Genomic DNA, 21,368 nt, shown 5'->3' with positions numbered 1-21,368 from the left:
GCATGGAACATTTTCCAGAGTAGACCGTATACTGGGACACAAATCAGCCCTAAGTAAGTACAAAAAGATCGAGATCATACCGTGCATATTTTCAGACCACAATGCTACGAAACTTGAAATCAACCACAGGAAAAAATTTGGAAAGGTAACAAATACTTGGAGACTGAAGAACATCCTACTAAAGAATGAATGGGCTAACCAAGCAGTTAAAGAGGAAATTAAAAAGTATATGGAAGTCAATGAAAATGATAATACCACAACCCAAAACCTCTGAGACACAGCAAAGGCGGTCATAAGACGAAAGTATATAGCAATCCAGGTCTTCCTAAAGAAGGAAGAAAGATCTCGGATACACAACCTAACCTTACGCCTTAAGGAGCTGGAAAAAGAACAGCAAATGAAACCCAAAACCAGAAGAAGACAGGAAATAATAGGGATGAGAGCAGAAATTAATGCTATCGAAACCGAAAAAACAGTAGAACAGATCAATGAAACCAGAATCTGGTTCTTTGAAAGAATTAACAAAACTGATAACCCCGTAGCCAGTTCGATCAAAAAGAAAAAGGAAAGGACCCAAATAAATAAAATTGAGAATGAAAGAGGAGAGATCACAACCAACACAGCAGAAATATAAACAATAATAAGAGAATGTTATGAGCAATCATATGCCAATAAAATGGGCAATCTGGAAGAAATGGACAAATTCCTAGAAACATATACATGACCAAAACTGAAACAGGTAAAGGAGACAGATGCACAAACCAAAAACTATCTGCAAAAGGCACTATGAGGGAGCGTTATAAAGAAGGTGACCGTAACTCCAGAGAGGGAGTGGCTTGGAAGTTACAGAGAACAGGCGACATCTGAGGTGGGACCGGAAGGATGATTCAGAGTTTGCCAGGTCATCAAGGTGCAGAAGAGAGGACATTAAAGTGACATGCAAATGCATGGAATGACGCATCCCTAAATAGCAGAGTGTACATTTCAAAATCATTTCAAAATCACCATCCCAATTGATACTCTCAAATCCCACAATGGGGTTACCTGCCCTGCCACACACACACACACACACACACACACACACACACGCATGCACACAAGTAAGAAAAGTAAGGGCCAGTGAAGACAAATGATGAGCCCAAGGGGAAACAGTGACTGATTTCTCGGGAGAGGGTAGGCGTGAGGGAGGGACACTGGCTGAGATGGCTCTCTTGTCTTGAAGGGGGCGGTATTCTCATAGGTGAGTGATCCCTCATTTCCTGCCCCTGCTGGTCTGTGATGCCCTCCTCCCATCCCCGACATACATGCATCCTCCTCTGGGCCCCAGGGCCTTTCAGAAGGGCGACCAGCAGAGGGACAGAGCAGCCTTCCAAGGAGGCCAAGAAAGGTCTGAACTTTCATGAGGCCCAGCTTGGAGGCCGTGCCCTACCCTCCCCCACTCCCCCAGGGCACTGATAACCCTGACCTCTCCCACTGCAAATCTCCTCTCCTGATCTGTCCTCTCCCCTTCTCTCGCAGCTGCAGCTGCCGCCAGCCTCTCCCTCTCCTCCCTCCACCCCTCGCCATCCCCAGGGAGCAGTGAGCTCAGCCTTTCCCATCAGCCATCCCTGGGAATGATGGGAAATGCGAGGCAGGCCAGGAACCAGCAGAGGCCTGCCCCAGAGAGGGAGGAGGAGAACACGGGCCTTTCTGAGGGCCACTGGGGGCGTCTTGGGGGCAGGGCTCCATTCTGCTGCTTGCGATGAAGCCCAGGCTACGGTAAGAGCACAGTCTGCCTGTCCTTACCACTGGCTCTAAATAAGATGGGATCCAACTGCTGGAGCTGGGATGGGCCTCTTTTTCTGGATGGGGAGACAGAGGTCCAGAGAGAGGAGGGAAAGGAAGTATGTCTGGGAGCTGACTGCCACATCCCAGGCACTGTTGGAGCCTTTCACGTCCTTTGTCTCATTGGATCCTTACCACTACCCTGCAAGGTATGTGTGGCACGCTGAAGAATGCCCCCCCTAAGATGCCCACATCCCCCAATCCCTGGAACTGTGAATATGCTACCCTACATGGGAAAAGGGACTTGGCAGATGAGATTTAGTTAAGGTTCTGGGGATAGGGAGCTTCCCCTGCATTACCTGGGTAGACCCAGGGCCATCACAAAGGTCCTTATAAGAGGGAGGCAGGAGGGTCAGAGACAGAAAAGGCAAGGATGTGCTGATAGAGGCATCAGGAGAGAAATTAGAAGACGCTATGCTGCTGGCTTTAAGATGGAGAGTGGAACCAGGAGCTAAAGAACATAGGCAGCTTCTAGAAGCTAGAAAAGGCAATGGGATGGATTCTCTCCTAGAGTCCTCAGAAGGAACGCAGCCCTCCAACTTACTTTAGGACTTTGGGCCTCCAGAACCGTCAGAGAATAAATCTGGGCTGTTTCGGGCCGCTAAATTTGTGGTGATTTGTTACAGGAGCAATAGGAGACTAATAAAGGAAGTATTCCCATTCCTGTTTTGCAGATGAGGAAACAGCCTCAGGGAAAGCACGTGACTTCCTCAGGTCCTACACGCTCCCCTCCACACCACACTGGGCTTACTGGGAATCTCCACGGGCTGTCAAGGCTGGGAGCCCCTCAGCCAGAGCTTCAAGGCGGGAGGAGGGGGGAGTGTGAGGAGGAGGTAGGGGTCTGCCACTGCAGGGCCAAGGTTGAGGACAGGAGTAGGGATGGGATCTGGGGAAGGTTAAAGCTCTGCCTGCAAGGATTTGTATTGTGGATTGTGGCTAGGGCCTTCTGAAGCCAGCGACTGCGTCCTACCCTGCCCCAACTTGACACAGGGAGGCACGGGACACAGACAAGGGGCGCTGGCCATGTAGCTGGGCTCAGCGGGCCAAGAATTTGCAGGATTTATCAAAATTAGGTGAAATTTCCCCATTATCTCTCTTTGCTCCTGATAAAATCCCTGAGAGGAAGGCTCCTCATCCTTCTTCCCACATGACCGGTGAGCAGGATGAGGCCCTGGGGGTCAGTAGCTGGCCCAAGTTTTCACAGCCGGGAAGAAGTGGAATCTGGGTGTTCATGATGATCAACATAAGGAAAACGTGACTAATAGCTATTGAGCTGTGTGCACCTGCTGTCCCTGGCATTTTCTCAGCCATTCTTGAGGCAGACCTGGTCAAGTCTCTCCTCTGCCTCAAACCCCTTCACTGCTCCCCACAAGCGCTTCACAATCTGGGCCCACCCACCCCTCTGATCTCCCCTCCCACTACACTCCCCTGCCCCCCATACACTCTAGCCCCACTGACCTTGGTTGTTTCCCTGGAAACATCAAACTCTTTGCAACTATGGACTCTCCCATGGGGCTCCCACCTCGCCAGCTCCAGGCCACACAGCACTCACGGCACTCACTCACGGTGGAGAAACCTTAGGTCTTGGCCACACCCGTTCCTTCTTGTGGCTAAGGGGGAGGGAAAAGGGCCAGAGGTCAGCCCTAGGTGGCAGGAGGCCTGGCAGGCTGGAACTGAGAGGGCCTGAGTGAATCGATCATTTCCTACACAGTAAAGGAAGAGCAGCCTGGACATGTGACAGGGTGTGGTGGGGTAACTTCTCAGGGGGACGGGTCCTCCCAGAAATGCAGATCCTAGGGTACTGGGGCTGAGGAGGCCTCCGAGAACATTGGATTCCAGTCCTCAGTGCATGTGTGGTGGCACCGAGGCCCAGAGAAGGACGTGACTCACCCCTGGTCCCAAGCATGTCACCAGGAAGGTCAGTTTGGGGCAGTGTTTTGGGCTCTGCCACTCACTAGCTGGGTGACCTTGGGCAAAGAAAACCGTTCTGATCCTCACTGATAAAGTGGAAATAATAACAGTGCTTTTCTTGGTGAATGCCTGGAGAGGACCGGGTGCAGGGAAGCCTTTGGTAAGTGAGAGCCGCTGTCACCACTGAGAGAGCACGGCCTGACTCAGGGCACTGGATGGGGGAGCTCATCCCTCTGTGTGATATAGCGGGTTTAATTTCACCCCCACGCTGGGCCCTGAGGCTGGGGTGGGAGGGACACCCAGAAAGATGGACACTCGGCTGTCTGCAAAGCCACTGCCTCTGGGCCCCCACAGCTGGTGAGTCCTTAATCGCAGCAGTCATCTCTAGTAAAGAAATTACCAGTCTGATTTTCCTTCCAGTTAAAGAAAGGACTCCTCTAAGGGATCACGCCTGGGCTAGAGGGGTTCCTGATCAAAACCTGAGCTCTCCACTTCCACACTGACGGAGGCAAGAGGAGCCACTGGGCGCCGAGCACTCTTCCTGCAGGCGACGCTGTGCTGGGCTTCTGTGCAATGACTTCTACCTCTGCGCAGCCACCTGAGGGGACCGAGAGACCCATCCTGCTGAAGGGGAAGCTGAGGTCTGTGGAGAGTAAGTGACTTGCCTGCCACACCAGCTGGCAAGGCCACATTCTTACAGCTCCAGAAGGTCTCTGGGCAAGGGCTGTTCCTATTCTAAAGCCTTGGTTCTAGAGGAGGAGCCCAGAGCTGCCACGAGGCCCTGAGGCAGCCTCCTAATTGCCTGCAGCCCCAGCAGCCCATCTCCTCCTCCAGGCCCTCTCACCTCCCCTCAGCTCCCCAGAGATCCGTTATTAATAACTATGAAAAAAACACATGGTAACGCCGTTGCCTCCGTCTGGACAAGGCTGTCCACCCCCACACCAAGTTCACATCCACTTTATCTCAGATATTTGCTCATTAGGCACTTCCTCAGAAAGTCTTTGGTGACCCCTGACGAGGTCAGGCCCCCTCGTAGGCACTCTCAGGGTATCCCTCACAGTGGGCACTCTGGCTGTCCCCCTGCTCCAGACCATTAGCCCCATGAAGTCAAGGATAGTGTCTGTTTGCTGCCATGGTTTCCCCAGAGGTATGCCCAGTACTGGCATGCAGCCTCGGGAAGCCACTCTCCACTTGCCTGAGCCAGGCACTGTGCCAACTGCTGATCCCAAGCTGCACATTTAATCCCCACGATTACTCTAGGAGGTGGGGGTTATCATCCTCCTGGACAGATAAGCACATGAGACCAGGACAGACAGTGACTTCCCCGAGGATACCCAGTTAACCTGGCACATGGCTGGGACCAGCACCTAGCACCGGCTATATGATCTGTGGGCCCAGTGCAGGATGCGGGGCCCCTAAGAGCATTTAACCAATCAAGAGGTCCTCCTGAGCTTGGGGCCCTAGGTGACCGCACAGGTCGCCCACCCCTGAAGCCAGCCCCCTTGGGCACCCATGTGTTCTGACTCCCGGCCCAAACCCGGGCTCCTCTGAGAGGCCCTTGGGCATCAGTGCCCTATGGCGGTGGTTCTCACACTGAGCATAGGTCAGAATCACATGGGAGGAGGGGCGCCTGAGTGGCTCAGTCAGTTAAGCATCCGAGTTTTGATTTCAGCTCAGGTCATGATCTCAGGAACTGTGGATTGAGCCACGTATCAGGCTCTGCACTGATAATGCAGAGCCTGCTTGGGATTCTCTCTCTCTCCCTCTCTCTCTGCCCCTCCCAGCTTGCTTGCATGCTCTGTCTCTCTCAAAATAAATAAATAAATAAACATTAAAAAAGAAAAAGAAAAAGAATCGCATGGGAGGCCTGTTACAACCCAGCTTGCTGGGCCCCACCTTCAGTCTTCCCATTCAGTAGGGGTGAGGTAGACCTGGGAATATGCATTTCCAACGGCTGCATTTCTAAGGTGAGGTTGATACAATGGCCCTAAGACACTGAGAACCACTTCCCAGAGGAACGTATATTTAGCAGGGACATTCTGAATCCAGGGTTTTGTGGAAGGAGAGATTTATGGGCAGGCTATCAGGGCTAAGGATGCCTCACATCCGTCCCACCGTACCCAGGCCTCAAGTGGAAAGGACCAGCCCTACTAAGAAGGAGTGGCGGGGGCGGGGGGGGGGGGGGCGGGGGGCGGTGCAGTGGAGAGGAAGGGGAGAGGCAGGGAGAAGCGGGGAGGAAAAACGAAAACTTTGCACAAATTATCTTAATTTTTTGTAACAATCCTGAGAGGCAGCTTCTGTTATCTTTATTGTAGAAGAAACCCCTGCATACACAAGTCAATGATTTGCCCAGAGTCACAGTCAGGAAATTACAGAGACCACAACTGAACCTGGTTCAAACGTATGTGTTGCCACAAGCCTGTTTCAACCAGCTGGCCCTGACAGGTTCTAATCCCATGACCTGCTCGGCCCGGGGAAGCAGAGCCAATAGCCTTGGGTTCACACAGTCCCAAGCCCTGGGAAAGCCTGGCAAGCCTCCAGGGCCCTGACCCTCCACCACCTGCCTGCCCCCACAAACCCCAGACTGCAGCACAAAGACCTGGGACCCAGCTGAGGGGGCTAAGTGCTGGCACCATTCCAGCAGGCCAGGACACCCATCCTGAGAAAGGTTCCTCCCAATCCAGGCCCTTCTCTCCAGCTTCCCTTCTTTCCACTTACTCACACACACTCTAAGCCCCAGATCGCACACCATCTGTTCCTTCTGCCTGGAATGCCCTTCCCACCCTGCTATCTGTCCAACTCTTACCCATCCCTAAACACCCCACATCACCTCTAGTAGGAAGTGCCCCCTCAGCACCTTGACCATCCTCACCCCTCTATCATGCCACTGTCACCTTCCCTGGCTGTACCTCCAAAGATCATTCTACGAATACTTATTATCTGCCCTGCTCCAGACACAGTGCAAGGTGCTGAGGATACAAAGCTCAAGCTGAGCTCCATCAGGCTTGGGTGTGGGTCTGCTTCCCCCTGTGAACCTCTGCCAGGAGGGGCAGACAGAGAAGGAGTAGGTGAGGGTCGTCAAGGAGTGATGGGACCACAGCTGGGGATATGAAAAGATGGTTGGGGGCCTGGAAGGTAGTACAAATTCTATGTTCCAGGCACTGTGAGGCTGTAGGAAGCAGCTCCCCAATGTCCCACACCTGGAGTATAGATCCTTGACAAAGAGCACAAAACTACTACCGAATGAGCACAAGGCAGGTTATGTGATGGGCAGGTTATGGGCTCCCCAGGAAACCAAGGCCCAGAGACAGAAAGGGATGAGCCCAGAGTACCACTCAGAGCAGGAGGCAGCCCTAGAATGGGCCTGCAACCTGCTGTCCCAGGAGATGTGGGTGTTAAACAGCAGAGGAAGGAGAAGGCAACGTGCCTTACCCTGAAAAACGTGCCCCGTGGACCCTTCTTCCAGAGACATAAGGCAGTAAGGGAAAGCCACAGCCCACAGAAGCCCTAGGCGGGAGAGGATGGCCACTGAGGAGCAGAGAGGCTGGAGTGTGGCCAGGCTGGCGGAGGAAACATCTTGAGAGGCAAGAGGGAGGAAGGGAGGAGGAATCAGAAAGGAGGAAAGAGCCAGACACGCAAACACCTCCGCCTCCTCTTTCCAACCAAAACAGAATCCCCAGCAGACAGACCTGTGAGGAAGGAGACAGGGAAAGAAGCTGGGGCCTCCGAGGGGCGGGTGGCTGGGAAGGCACCCAGGACAGGAGCCTCTGGAAGCTTCAGGGACTAGGTAGCCCTGCTAAGGATTGGGTGGGGGGTGGTTAGTGGGGAGGCCCCATCAATCAGCAGGGCCCACCCAGCTCTGTACCCACAGGTACCTGTGGGTACAGAGCTGGGGCTCGGGGAGGAAGGTGTTGTGGACTCCACCTGGTCGCGCCTACTGCTCCTCCAAGACCCACTCAGGTACCAGCTTTTCTCAAAGCACCTGAAGCAACCACTGGGCTGGGCTGGGCTGGGCTCCAGCACAGGATTAGCACAGGCTCAAAATACTGTGCAGCAAAACTGATCTGATGATGGTGGAATCAAGGCCTAGCCCTTAGAAAGCCTACAGTCTGGTAGGAAAGCCAAGGCATTCAAAGGTTGGAGCGTGGGCACCGAGGTGACTCTGAATTCCTAGACAACCAGGACTGGCAGGCACTTGGGAACCATCCACAAAGCTTTAACGGGGGCCTTGTCCTCTAGAAGGACACGCTGCTGGGGTAAGGAGTCAGGAGGAGCTGGGGGGATTGAAGAAGAAGGAGGCATCATCTTTGTCCCCCACCCCCACTCCACACTCACACACACACACACACACACACACACACACACACACACAGAGTGCTGAAGGCTGAGGGGCTTCCAGAGACCAGGATTCTGGTCCTGGCTCTGGGACTTAGACAAACCCCTTGACTTCTCTGGGTTTCTCCATTCCCTCACTCCATAATGGAAACTCTCCTATCCCCTTGCCTCTCAGGAGACACATCAGGTCAAGGACAGGCTTCCACACAAGTAAGAACGAAGGCCTCGGGCATGACTTCAGCACATATTAGAGGCCCACCCCATCCCTGCCCTGGCTGCTACCTGCTTTCCTCAGGCCTCCATTTGGGTGCAGCGAGCCTGGGAGGCAGAGGTTGTGGTCACGAGAGTAGGCAGCCAGGCCTGGTGTCCAAATGGGAGAGTGGCCCCAAAGCAAATCCACTTCCTGTCCAGGAACCTCCTCTCTCCTTCCTCTCTCCCTAGCGGAGGAAAACAACCCTTCCCACACAAACACGTCCTCACCACTGTTTGAGAAGCTTTATTGAAACTTCTGTCTGGGCTTTCCCTCACCTGGCTGGCTTTAAGCTGCTAGAATTGAGGGGTCCTTCTTTCATCTATTTTTTTATAGGGAACCAGTCTGGCTTGGTTGAACCTTCCACTCGCTAGAGGACAACAGTCCAGCAGTCAAATGACTTCCCCTTCCTCAGCCTGTGTCTTCTTCTAAAAAGAGGGGATGACGATAGGGCCTACCCCATAATGTTATTCTGAGGATTAACTAAATGTAGTGCCTAGCACTTAGTAATACTTATTAATTCTTACTATCATTAATAATATTCCATGGGGCACCTAGGTGGCTTAGTGGGTTAAGCGTCCAACTTCAGCTCGGGTCACGATCTCACAGTTGGTGGGTTCGAACCCCGTGTCGGGCTCTGTGCTGACAGCTCAGAACCTGGAACCTGCTTCAGATTCTGTGTCTCCCTCTCTCTGCCCCTCTCCCGCTCATCCTCTCCTCTCTCTCTCTCAAAATAATAAACATTAATTTTTTTCTAATTAAAAAAAATAATATTCCACAAATATTTATTGAGTGCCTTTTCTGTGTCAGACGCTGTTGGCCGCCAGGGACAAATGGGCAGATATGTGTAATGGACCCTATCTATACAAAGTTTCCCCTCTAGCAAGGAAGACAGCAGGGTTCCACACTGCACAGCACCAGGGGGCTCCATGGCACGGACCCCAATGCCAACAGCATCCCCTGCAAGACAGATATCAAAGAAATCAATAGTACACAGTGACTCTAACAATAGGTGCTCTCAAATACAGTGCTCCGAGAACACAGGACAAGTGACCGACCAGCCTGAGAAGTGGAGAAAGCTTCCCCAAGAAGTGACATCTGAGCTAGGAGCTGAAGAAGAAGCGGTAATAACTCTGACAGGGGCAAGGTGTGGGCATGTTATACTGAGGCAAAATAAACAAAAGCTGCCGTGGGGAGGCTCTGAGGAAGGAGCAGGATTCATTGAAGGTCCTGAGGGGTATGGGCAGGCGAGGCCAGCAAGGGCAGGGCAGCAGGACCCGGTCACCAGGTGGACTCGGTCAGCAGTTGGGATTTTATTGTCACCACGATAAGACATTGGCAGGGTTTCAGCAAGGGATGGACACAATGTAGTTACACTTTAATATGCTCACTTTGGCCACAGGGTGGTGAATGGAAGGACAGAGAGGCGAGAGTAGACACAGGGAGACCAGTTAGGTGGCAGGATCAATAATAAGCCTGCTCTTGAGTTCAAATCCCAGATCTGCCATTTATGAGCTGGAAGGGAGATCACAAGAACACCTGCCTCCTTCAGTTGCTGTGGGGATTAAATGAGCAACTTCGTGCATGTGAAGAACTTGGAACTTGGAACAACCCCTGGCCCAGAGAGTGTGCTGTGTGTTCAGCTGGGATCATTCATCCAGGGGAGAAATGAAGGTGGCCCACATTAGAGAGGTAGCGGTGAGAGAGAGGGAGACATGGCCAGACTCCAGGGATAATATCAATAAGGTCTCCTTGCAAGCACCCAGCTGCTCCAGCCCCTGTGCCAGCCGCAACGGCATGAGACACCCTGAGCCAGAAATGCCCAGCTGAGCCCTTCCCACATCCTGACCGACAGCAATAGGGAGAGATAAAAAAACAAATGTCATTTCCAGGTACTAAGTTATTGGGCGACTGTTTATGCAGCAAAAGACAAATGCAACAACTCATTGAAATTTACCTGGCAGGAACCTCCCCTCCCCCAAGAAGCTGCACCTTAGCCACAAGAAAGGTGCTCAGAGTATAGCAGGCAGCTGCCGAGCCTCGGACATTTGCAACTTCCAGGATTCTGCCTTTGGAGAGCCACTGGAGAGCTTCAAAGCTAATCATGTCAGCATTATTTACCATAGCAAAAAAAAAAAAAGCTAGAAGTCACATCAATGCCAAATAAGGAGAAGATTCAATAAACTGTGGAGCATTTGCAATGAGGAACTCTATGTGTCATTAATAAATACGGATTTATTAATGGTGGGTTAATGGCATGGGAAATGCTGGAGGCAAAAAAAAAACAGTAATCCAAATGTCACATACAGTTTAAGCACAACTGGGTTTGAATACACAAGCACATCCACACGTACACGTACACATACAAGCAAAGAGGGAAGACACACAAAAAAATTGTTTTGATGACCTTCCAAAGTGATGAGATTATGGGTGATTGCTATCTTCTCCTTGTCCAAGTGGGAAGGTTTTGTGTTTTTAAAAATAATCACTGAAAGATAAGTATTAGTTCTTTTTAAATGCTGCATCAGAACTCTGGTCACTCTGTCTCTAGGAGGACACCACACTAGAAGGTTAGCCTGGTGAAGGGAAGGGCTCCTGCCCACTTTGTTGCTTTGTTCACGGCTGGTGGCCCAGTGCTAGAACGGTGCCTGGTACGTAGCAGGTGCTTGGCAAGTCTTTGCTGAATGAGCAAATGAATGCATGGCCCTTATCAGACTGCACTGTATCCTTCTGAGTGCCCAAGGCCTCCCTCGCCAGCCCTCAGGCAGGGACCTGGTCTGGTCCTACTCTCTGTCCCTGGGGTTCAGCACAGGGCCTGGCACTGAGCAAAGGCCCATGGATGAATGAAAGGCTGAATAAATGAGTATTCTACCAAAAGAACCTTCCCTGATCACGGTGTGCCAAGCCCTCGAGGGCCAGAGTCTATGTGAAGGAGTGTGGTGCGCATGCCTGGGAGAGAGAAGGGGGGATATGAATACACCGGGGCCCTCTGAGAACCCAGAGAACTCTGCCTGGCCTGACTCTGGCTCTACCTTCTTCCCGAGGCCCTCCAGTTCAGCCGCCACTGCCTGTTTTGTCCATCCTCCCACCCCCAGGGAGGAGTTCCAGAAGGCCTGACTCAAGCTACTTACGATGTAGTTTTGTTTTTACAAGAAGAGAGAAGGCAAGCGCCTTCCTGGAATGCCATTCCTGCTCGGCTGCCCTGGGACAACCTCTGGGACAAGAATCTGGCAGGGAAGCCAGCAGGTGAAGGCAGAGCTCTGGGGGATGGGAGGGCAGGTGGTCAGAGGTGGCTGGGGGATGCAGGTGTCGGAGAGGGCAGTGCTGGGTGGGAGGCACCAGAGCTGAGCGAGACTTTGCTGGGGGTGAATGGAAGTGACCGTGACCAGGTGACTCCGTGTGTATTGACTGTCACAGTGAAGGGATGGGGCACGTGCCTGTGCCCGAGCGACAGACTGAGGATGGCCCTGGGAGGGGTGCCAATGTGGAGGGCTTGCCAGAGCGGGGTGCGGTGGCGGGGGGCAGCGGCTGGAATCGGATTGTTTCAGTCCATGAGACTCGGAGCCTGAATGTCTGCTGGCGGGGCCGGGGAGGCTGACAGGGGCTGGTCAGGCCCAGAAGGAAGCAGAAGCTTGAAGGCTGGGGCTCAGGAGGGACCCCGACTCCCACTGTAACGCCCTACTTTGGTTGTCCAGAGTGCCAGCCCAAAAAAGACCGTCCGCTTTTTATAAATAAAATCGCGACAGATGTGACACCTCAGACCCATCCCAAACACAGGCTCAGAGGTTTGGAGGTTAGAAAACACTGAGAACCCCAGAGAGCAGCCCCCTGACTTCTTCCATGACAAGCAGGCAAACAATAGCCTTACTAAGGTTCCCAAGAGCCCAAGGCACCAGCCCCCAAGACCTGGGTGTTTTCAAAAGCCATGAAGGAGGCCTGCCAGGTCCTATAGGGGAAACAGTGCCCACTCAGGCAGCTCTGAAAAGCAGGAGGTGAGGTGATTTCATTAACAGCTGGAGCTACAAGCAGCGTGGGAGGAGGCTTGATTCCTGCACCAAGACGAGACGGCGCTCCAGAGAACAGGCCCTGGGTCCGGCTCACGGCCCCAGCCTCGGAGAACAGCCTAGGCCTGGTGCTCAGTAACGAGCACATAGATAAAAATGTGAATGGGCCATAATAACAGGAGCTAGCATTCATGCAGTACTTACTTTGTGCCAAGTGCTATTCTAAGCACTTTACAAATATTAACTCATTTAATGCTCAGGAAAATTTTACAATTTCCATAATAAAAGATGAAGATCCCCATAATACGAACTTCATTATTCCCATCTCACAGATGAGAAAATGAAACAAAGAGGGGTTAAACAACCTGCCCAAGGCCACATAGCTTTGAATCCTGTCAGTCTTATTCTAGAACCCTTGGTCCTAACCGGTCCGCCATACTGCTTCCCACTGGACACCTGCACCTGTCACGGCGTTCAAACCCACACCACCCTTTCTGCAGTAGTCTCGCCCCCACACCCCTGTCCCACCTCCAGCATCCCCTCCTAACCGATGCTGCCTTGTCTTCTTAGCAACTAAAAAAATATAATTCCTTGAGGTGAAATTCACATAACATAAAATGTACCATGCCAAAGTGAACAATTAGTGGCATTTAGTGCATTCACAGCATGCAAAACTTCCTCCTCTATTTCCAAAACATTTCCATCCCTCCACAGTAAAATGCTTCACCCATAAGTAGTTTCTTCTCCCCATCCTCCTCTCCCCCCCTCCCCTGACAACTACCGAGGTCGGCTTTCTGTGTCTACGGATGGATCTGTTCTGGACATTTCATATAAATGGATTCATACACACGTGACCTTTGCGACTGGCTTCTTTCGCTTAGAACAATGTTTTCAGGGCTTGTCCATGTTGTAGCGTGTATCAGTATATGATTCCTTTTTATGACTCAATACTATTCTATGGTTTGGATAGACCACAGGTGGTTTAGCCCTTCATCCACTGATGCATATTTGGACCATCTGTTTCCACTTTCTGCTGCCTTTTGACCCCACCATGACTCTGCGGGTGAGGACTATTGTTCCATCTCGCTTCTAGAAGCAACACTGATGTTCATACGTGGTAGAGCGGTGCTTTGCATTGGAAGCCCCGGCCTGCCGAACTAGGTGTTCTTCCCTAGAGTATCCTTGTCTCCCACCAGCCACTCACTCGCCCTGCAAGTCACACTTTTCCTGGGCATCAGTGCCAGGCACATGCCAGGCTCCGGGCCGGGTGCTGACCACCCAGAATGGATGGTTCAGGCTAGGCTCCAGGATCCACCAGGGCCTGAAGCTGTAGGGATGGGTTCCTGCCCAGCCCAGAGGTCCCAGGATCCAGGCACACTAGGTCCAAAATGAGTATAGGGGCAGGAGGACCCTGCTCCTTCCTCCCTGGGTCTTAGCTTCCTATCCTGGAGAGAAGGAAGATGGCCCCTAGCAGAATGTTCTAGAGTGCTTCACAGCGAGACTGTCGAGCAGAACAGGAATTGCTGAGCTGGAAGGGCCTCCAGAAAACACAGGACTCACAGCATGGAGTGGGGAGGAGCTGTGGATCAGGACAGCCATGAGGGTCTGCCCTGCCAATCTGTCATTTCACCTCTCAGACATAAATGCACTAGAAAAAGTCCTTTGCCAGGAATGCCCACTATGGGTCCCTGCTGTAACTTTGAGCCAAACCTCGTCTGAGCCTTCTCTGCACAGAGGTAGGGGCTTGGAAATCTAGAATTCCAGATTCTAGGTTGGGAGGAGTGAGTTGACTTCAGACAGCCCTTCCTTTTGACAATTTCCCCTCAGGCCACCTCTCTGTGCAAGACGGTGTGGCTATGAACAGTAGACACCCAGAGAGGCCATCTCCTGCCTGGCCCTCCAAGAAACCGCCTCTGCCACACATTTGCCTGTTAATGGGACCATCCTGAGGGAGTCTCTGGCATTCGATGTGGAGACAATCTGGACTCAGCCCAGTGACTCATAGTCACCACTGCCTCCTTAGGCCCCCTTCACACAGGACGGGGGCCTGACAACTATGTAGTGAATGAACGAGTGCGTGAATGAGCGAACGCACGAACAAACAATCCCTTGGTGATTTCCCAACTTCTGGCCTCTCTTTTCCAGTCTGTTTTTCTACACAGCTGCCACGTGAACCTTCAGCTCCTGCCTCCCCTGTGAGCTGTGTGGCTTTAAGCAGACTGCTTCATTTCGCTGAGCCTCGATTTCTCCATCTGCAAACAGGGAGTCGGCTTGTGGGTAATGAGGAGGATGAAAAGAGAAAGCATTCGCCCAGCACCTCAAGGGCTAAGGAACAGTCCAGGAAAAGCAGTTGAAGGAAAGCTGTTTCTCTCTGGCACCCCACCCCATCCCACACCTCTGGGCCCTGATCCCCTGATCTCTCTGTGTTCTAAAGGCTGGAGGAAAGAGCCAAGCCCCTGAGCTGGCCCCTGGCTGGATGTAAATGTTTATGCCAAGCCCAGCCTCCCAGGGACAAGTTATTTGCTCTGCCTGTAATTAATTGCAGTAGGCCCGGCTGGGTAATAAACTCTGCCGGGGAAACATAAACAGTTTGCGCAGAGCTCCAAATCCTTTGTGAGGCCAGCAGAGAGGGTCTGCAGGAATGGAATATTCTCCCAGCCAGAAGAGGAAGACCCCTGGAGATCATGTGAAAAACAGCAGCTGCCATTATTGGGTGCTTACCTTGTCCTAGGCACGGTTGAGCCCCTGATTATTTGGTACCACTGTTTTCTCCATTTTATTTATTTATTTTTTAGGTTTATTTATTTATTGCAAGAAAGAGAGGGAGAAGGGGAGAGGCAGAGAGAGGAGAGAAAGGATCCCAAGCGCAGAGCCTGACGTGGGGCTCGAACTCTGAACGGTGACATCATGACCTGAGCCGACACCAAGAGTCAGACGCTCAACCGATTGTGCCACCCAGGCGCCCCTCCCCATTTTAAAGGGGAGGAAACTGAAGCTGAAAGAGGCACGGTGACTTGCCCCAGCTAGAAAGTGGCTGGGCTGGAAGGGACACCAAGCCTGCTTTCAGAATAGTGGGGGGGGGGAGGCAGCCATTCATTCAACAAAAATGTATGTGAATCTCCCGTGCCAGGTACTGGGACCAGAAGGAAAGAAAAGAAAGTCACTGTAACAGAGGGTGATAGCAAATTACAAGTGGCCATTCAAGCTCTGAGGGGAAGAGACTACCCAGTATGCCTCCAGCAGGAACACGTAGTAGGTGTGCAATAAGTGAGTTTCTGGCTAAAACTTCGCGCTCTTCTCCTTGAGCCAATGGAGCTTGTCGCCAAGCAGTTCAAGGAGTCTTGAAGACACTGTGTCAGGGCTGGGGGGTGTAATGATGGGTGAATAAAACATGACCTTGTCTCCCAGGGAGCCCAATCCAACTGAGGGTGTGCACACATGGGTAAAGGAATAGAATGCAACACAGGTTGATGAGGGTCATGGGGCAAGAGAGAGGGATAATCAGTATTTACTGAGCACGATACTATGTGCCAGGCACTGTGCTAAGCCCTACATTATCTCATTTAGGCCTTACAACAATCCGGGCAGGGGGAGAGAATATTATCACACCCATTTTAAAGATGAGAAAACCGAGGTGCGGCAAGATTACACAACCGTCGCAAGGACACAGACATAAGCAGTAGTGGTAGTGTTTGAAACCTGGCCTTACACCAAAGCCTATGTTCTTTTCTCCCCACCCCCACTGCTCCTCCCTCTCTGAAGGGGGCACCGAAGTTGGGAGGGAGGAGGCAATCACCAGTAAGCTCCCTTCACCTCTCCCCACCTCAGCGCGAGGGTGGAGGATGTGGGAAACAGCGCACCCTGCTGGCCGGGTTTCCTTCCTAAGCCAGAAAGGTCAGTTTGCCTGCCAGGGCAGCAGAGCTTTCCAACAAAACCAGTCAGGCTGGTTACCTCCCACCCAACCCCCCTCCCCCACACCCCCCAGGAGCAGACTTCCATTCTGACCTCTCCCACAAAAAGGCCACTCAGTTTACAACTGTTCCTTCCCAGGGAACTGTATTTCACAGCTTATAAACACTTTCCAACGTCTTAGCTCATCTGACCACCACCACCCCGCCCCAGCAGCTCGTGTCCCCAGCACCCAGCAAGAGGCACAGCAGGGTGCAGGTGAATTTGACAGGCAGTGGACTGGCTCCACCCCAATGCCCCCACCCCACCCCCAGCACCCCAACGCTCCCCACCGCACCCCTGCCCATCTCCATCCAGCTTCCACCACCATTTACTGAGCTCCCTTGTGACAAGCCTGGGGCTGTACCAGGCTGTTTCATCTGGGGTACATTGTTTAAACCTTTCCACAGCCTTTTCAGGTAGGTATTGTGTCCATGTTGCAGATGAGGAAGACTGAGGGCAGAAGGACCTTTCCAGGCTCTTCTTTACATAGCAAGTAGGATCCGCAGCTGGGCCTGTCCCAGAACCAGCTCCCCCCTGGGAGACTTTCAGGTCCTGCCTCAGCAGTGAGGACTCTAACTGATGACCAGGTCCACACACGTGGGGTGAGACTGCTCTGAGCACACATAGGGACGTGGCACCCACATCCTGGCACAAAGGACCATCTGGCCTGAGCAGGGGCAGATCCAGGCTTGGACGAGCTTATGTAATTTGGAAGCCCTCTTAAAAAAGGAGAAGGAGAAGGAGAAGGAGAAGAGTACAAAAATGTCTTCCTTTGGCGCCTTTCACAAAGCGTCCAAGCACGTGGACAGCGCTAGGCCTTGGAACGGGCCCTGGAGCACAAAGGGCCAGAAGCTGAAGCTGCACCAGCCTCATGGTGAACCCGCCTCTGGGCTGGAGGAAGGGCCCAGAGGCGATCCGAACACCACCCGCCTTCACAAAGGCCCTGCCTCCAGCCCAGCAGACAGAGGAGGCTCCGGAGGACATTCCTTCTTCTTGTCACGCGTCCTGCTGCTACTAAACCCTCCCTGCAATTGGGCCACGTCTGTCTGTCTGTCTCCCTCTTGCCATGGTTTCAGAAGAAGCGGAGATCATCTGAGCACAGGGCCAACCCACAGAGTACGTACGCTCACATGGATAGCACCGCTGGCTTTCTTTGTGATCCTGGAGCACATCCCCAGGAGGATCTTCTATGCCTGGGTGGGCAGGGTCATCCCCCACCTGTGCCTGGAAGCCCAGGCCAGCAGGAACAGCCTTGGCAAGAGCCCCATCCCCAAATATTCAAAGGATACAACACTGATTATCAAGTGTTCCCGCATCCCACATCCCATTTGGCCCCCACATCAGCCCTGGGAGGTATGCAGAGCCAGTTTTATTGTTCCCACTTACAAAAAGGGACAACAAATGGCACTCACTGGACCTACGCTGTGCTAGACGTGCCAAGGGGCCTTCCACAAGTCACAACTCACAGACACCCTGGCAGGAAGGGCTGATCCCCAGGGAACAGGTGGGGCACTGAGGCCTAGCTCGGTCTCTGGGCCAGGACCTGAGAATGGGGCTGCAGTCCTGCTCTCCCATCCCCCAGCCCAGACCTCTGTGCAGTCTCTTCGCAGTCTGGAGTGGCTAGCTCAGAAGGCAGACAGGCTGGAACACAGTGGGCTGAGTGAGGAACATGAGGCCTCCTGCTTCCAAAGCAGAGGAGCAGCTGGTGGCTTCTCACAGGCCTTTCTAGCAAAAGTGGATCAGCAATTGCCTTCCCCTCTCTGGCTGTGTCAGAGGAAGAGTGCATAGGCCCTGGAAGCCTGAGACCTGCTTGAAAGCAATAGCCTCACAGACTCAGGACCTGTGTCTTCCTTCATGTTGCCATGCAGCAGAGGGCGCCATGCCCACCTCCCACCTTGCACCTGCCAGGCCTTCTAGTCCCTTCACAGGACCACCTCTCACCTGACAAGCCAGCTGCCCAGTGCTTGCTCTTGCCTGCCCTAGTCCTACCTCGGTCCTTCCTTCATGATTCATTCACTCCTCTATCCATTCTACAAACTCTCATGGAGAACGTAGTGTAGGGCGACCCACTGTCCCCATTCACCCAGGACCAAGGAGTTTCCCAAGATGTGGGACTGAGACAGTCCCAGGAAAACTGGGATAACAGATCACGCTGATGTACTGTCACTGTGTGCCTGGCCCTGTGCTGGCCACTGAGGACACACTGGACGTGGTCACTGCCCCCGGGAAGCTTCCAGTTGGAGAGTGGCTCTCACTCAATGAGGAACTATCAAAGGCACCTGCTTAGCACCTCACGCACATTATCAACTGCAATCTTAGGAGGAAGGTATTATCATCTCCATGGTATACATAAGACAACTGAGGCTCAGAAAAGTGACCTGACTTGCCCAGGGTTACAGAGCTATCAGTGACATGCCAAGACTTGAACTCTGATCCATTGAGACAGATAAAAGAAAGGGCAGGTTTGTTCCAGCATGAACATTAAGAAGACAGAAAAATATAAAGATATGTTTTATTTAATCAATTTTGTAGCCCCCAGTATTTGGCATGTCCTAGAGGCTCAGAAAATGTGTGTGGAAGGAAGGGAGGGAGAGAGGGAGGGAGGGGAGGGAGTAGGCAGGGAGGGGAGGAAGGGGGGAGAGAGGGGAGGAATGGGGGGGAGAGACTGGAGGGAGGAGATAAAGGAGACCGGAAAGGAAAGGAGGGAGGAAGGGGAGGGACTAAGGGGAGGGAGGGAGAGGGGGAGGGAGGGCAGGGCAGGAAGGGAGGGAAGCATGCGCCTGATTTAATCACCTTCAGGCTAGGAGATCCCAACCCCCAATTCAAAATACATATATTTCCCTTTTCATAGCCAGTGTCAGCTGTTTTCTTGAAGCAGCAGGGCCAGGAAGGAAGTGAGAAGAGGGAAAGAGTGCTTCTCTTTTGGGTCAGCAGTTCAGGGCTCACTTCCTCCAGGGAATTTTTTTTTTAATTTTTTAAAAAATATTTTTATTTATTTTTGAGAGAGACAAGAACACGAGCAGGGGAGGGGCAGAGAGAGAAGAAGACACAGAATCCGAAGCAGGCTCCAGCCTCTGAGCTGTCAGCACAGAGCCCAATGCGGGGCTCAAACTCATGAACCACAAGATCATACCTGAGCCGAAGTCAGACGCTGAACTGACTGAGCCACCCAGGCACCTCCCTCCAGGGAATCTTAAGTGACTCACACCCCCACCTAATTCTGGCCCTAACTTATTTGAGTACAACAGCCACGTGTATCACAAATGTGTGTATGTGTGTGCACATGTGCGTACACACATGAGCGTGTGTGTGTGCAAATATGCATGTGGTGCTTGTATTCTTGCTTCAGTTCACTTCTACAAACCTAGGCCTCACCTGGCTGGGCCAGCCCTATCAGGAGCTGGGGGTCCAAGAGGTATCAAACACTTGTCTGTGCTCTAACATGGGAAACTGACATGTCAGCAGCTAACCATGATGATGCAATGAGCCATCATGGAATCGTACAAGGTGCAAGGGAGCACGGAAGAGGGCACTGATTGCCTGGGCAGGGAGCACCAAGTCAAGGGAAGGAGTCGTGCCTAAGCATGCAGTAGGTGCTCCGTACAACAGATCAACTGAACTGCACTGAGGTTAGGTTCAACCTGAAAATATAAGGGAGATATCGTCAGAGGAAGAAAGTATTCCCGACAGAGACCAGCTAGAACAAAGGCACAGTGTGGATAGTGTGAAGACTGTGGAGGAACATCCAAAAAAAAGTCAGTGCAGCCAGAGTGTTTGCTGTGTGGTGGGGAGAGCTGAGACAGGAGCACTGGAAGGAAGTTTGGCATAGATCATGAAAGGCCCCCAATGCACCCCACCCTGTACCCCACGAATGTGGACTATCCTACAGGAAATCGGGAGAAACTAGCCAGGTTTTTTTTTTTTTTTAATTTTTTTTAACGTTTATTTATTTTTGAGACAGAGACAGAGCATGAACGGGGGAGGGTCAGAGAGAGAGAGGGAGACACAGAATCTGGAACAGGCTCCAGGCTCTGAGCTGTCAGCACAGAGCCCGACGCCGGGCTCGAACTCAAGGACCTCGAGATCGTGACCTGAGCCGAAGTCGGACGCTTAACCGACTGAGCCACCCAGGCGCCCCCAGGTTTTGTTTTTTTTTTTAATGTTTGTTTTATTTATTTATTTATTTTGGGAAAGAGAGGTAGAGAGCGAGCAGGGGAGGGGCAGAGAGAGGGAGACAGAGTCTTAAGCAGGCTCTGCACTGCCAGTGGGGAGCCTGACGTGGGGCTCGAACTCACAAACCTGAGATCATGACATAAGCTGAAATCAAGAGTTGGACCCTTAACTGACTGAGCCACCCAGGTGCTCCCCAGTTGTTGTTTTTTTATGTTTATTTATTTTTGAGAGAAAGAGTGTGTGTGTGAGCAGGGAAGGGGCAGATAGAGAGGGAGACAGAGGATCCGAAGGAGGCTCTGCGCTGAGAGCGGAGAGCCCGCTGTGGGGCTCAAACTAACAAGCTTTGACATCATGACCTGAGCTGAAGTCGGACGTTTAACTGACTGAGCACCCCAAAACTGGCCAGTTTTTAAGCCGGGGGGTGGGGGGGGAAACAGAGTCAGATATGAATTTCAGAATAAGAGGAGGGTTTGGGGGGCGTCTAGACTGAGCAAAGGGACAGCAGTCAGAAGACTAGTGTAACAGTCCAGGCCAGAAGGGGGGCTTGGCCTGGGCCAGTGGCAGTGGAATGGGGAGAAGAAAGGCACTTTAGTGATAGGGGCACGTATCCGTCAGCATCTGGTTGGGTGTCCTGAAGGTTAGGGTTGGTGTTTCTCTTCTCCATGGAGCTTGGCACACCCCTGTCCCCAAACACTCCAACAGAAACTGAGGCTTGAGGGAGCCAGGTGTGGCCTCAATCTGAGACTGAGTCATGGTTCTTTGTTTGAAAGTTCTTTTTTTATTTTTATTTATTTTTTATGTTTATTTTGAGAGAGAGAGAGAGCGCGCTTAAGCAGGGAAGGGGCAGAGAGAGAGGGAGAGAGAGAATCCCAAGCAGGTTCCGCACTCCCAGGGCAGAGTCCGGACATGGGGCTCGATCC

At 52.3% G+C, this 21,368-nt stretch overlaps 1 protein-coding gene and 1 long non-coding RNA gene across 6 annotated transcripts in view; one reads left to right on the top strand and one right to left on the bottom strand.

The window, feature by feature from the left end:
- The window catches only part of ARRB1 (arrestin beta 1), a 76,466-nt gene that overhangs the window by 42,835 nt on the left and 12,263 nt on the right, over positions 1 to 21,368 (bottom strand). The window contains exon 1 of one of the 5 annotated variants that reach the window (XM_047877741.1): positions 3,283 to 3,406. The exons of 3 other annotated variants lie outside the window; for them this stretch is intronic. In XM_047877741.1, coding sequence (XP_047733697.1) covers positions 3,283 to 3,335 — 53 coding nt within the window. In that variant the 5' untranslated portion in view covers positions 3,336 to 3,406. Of the gene's footprint in view, positions 1 to 3,282; positions 3,407 to 21,368 lie in introns of those variants that run through there. One more of the 5 variants, XM_047877746.1, reaches the window with a different exon arrangement.
- On the top strand, positions 1,681 to 10,499 carry LOC125176394 (uncharacterized). Its single transcript, XR_007156237.1, has 4 exons — positions 1,681 to 1,973; positions 4,156 to 4,376; positions 9,349 to 9,444; positions 10,285 to 10,499. It is a non-coding gene; the product is annotated as an uncharacterized LOC125176394 (long non-coding RNA).

The sequence above is a fragment of the Prionailurus viverrinus genome, chromosome D1 (assembly GCF_022837055.1).
Source record: "Prionailurus viverrinus isolate Anna chromosome D1, UM_Priviv_1.0, whole genome shotgun sequence".
Lineage (NCBI taxonomy): Eukaryota > Metazoa > Chordata > Mammalia > Carnivora > Felidae > Prionailurus > Prionailurus viverrinus.
Note: the sequence above shows the minus strand (reverse complement) of the source record. Positions and strands in the feature narration are given on the sequence as shown.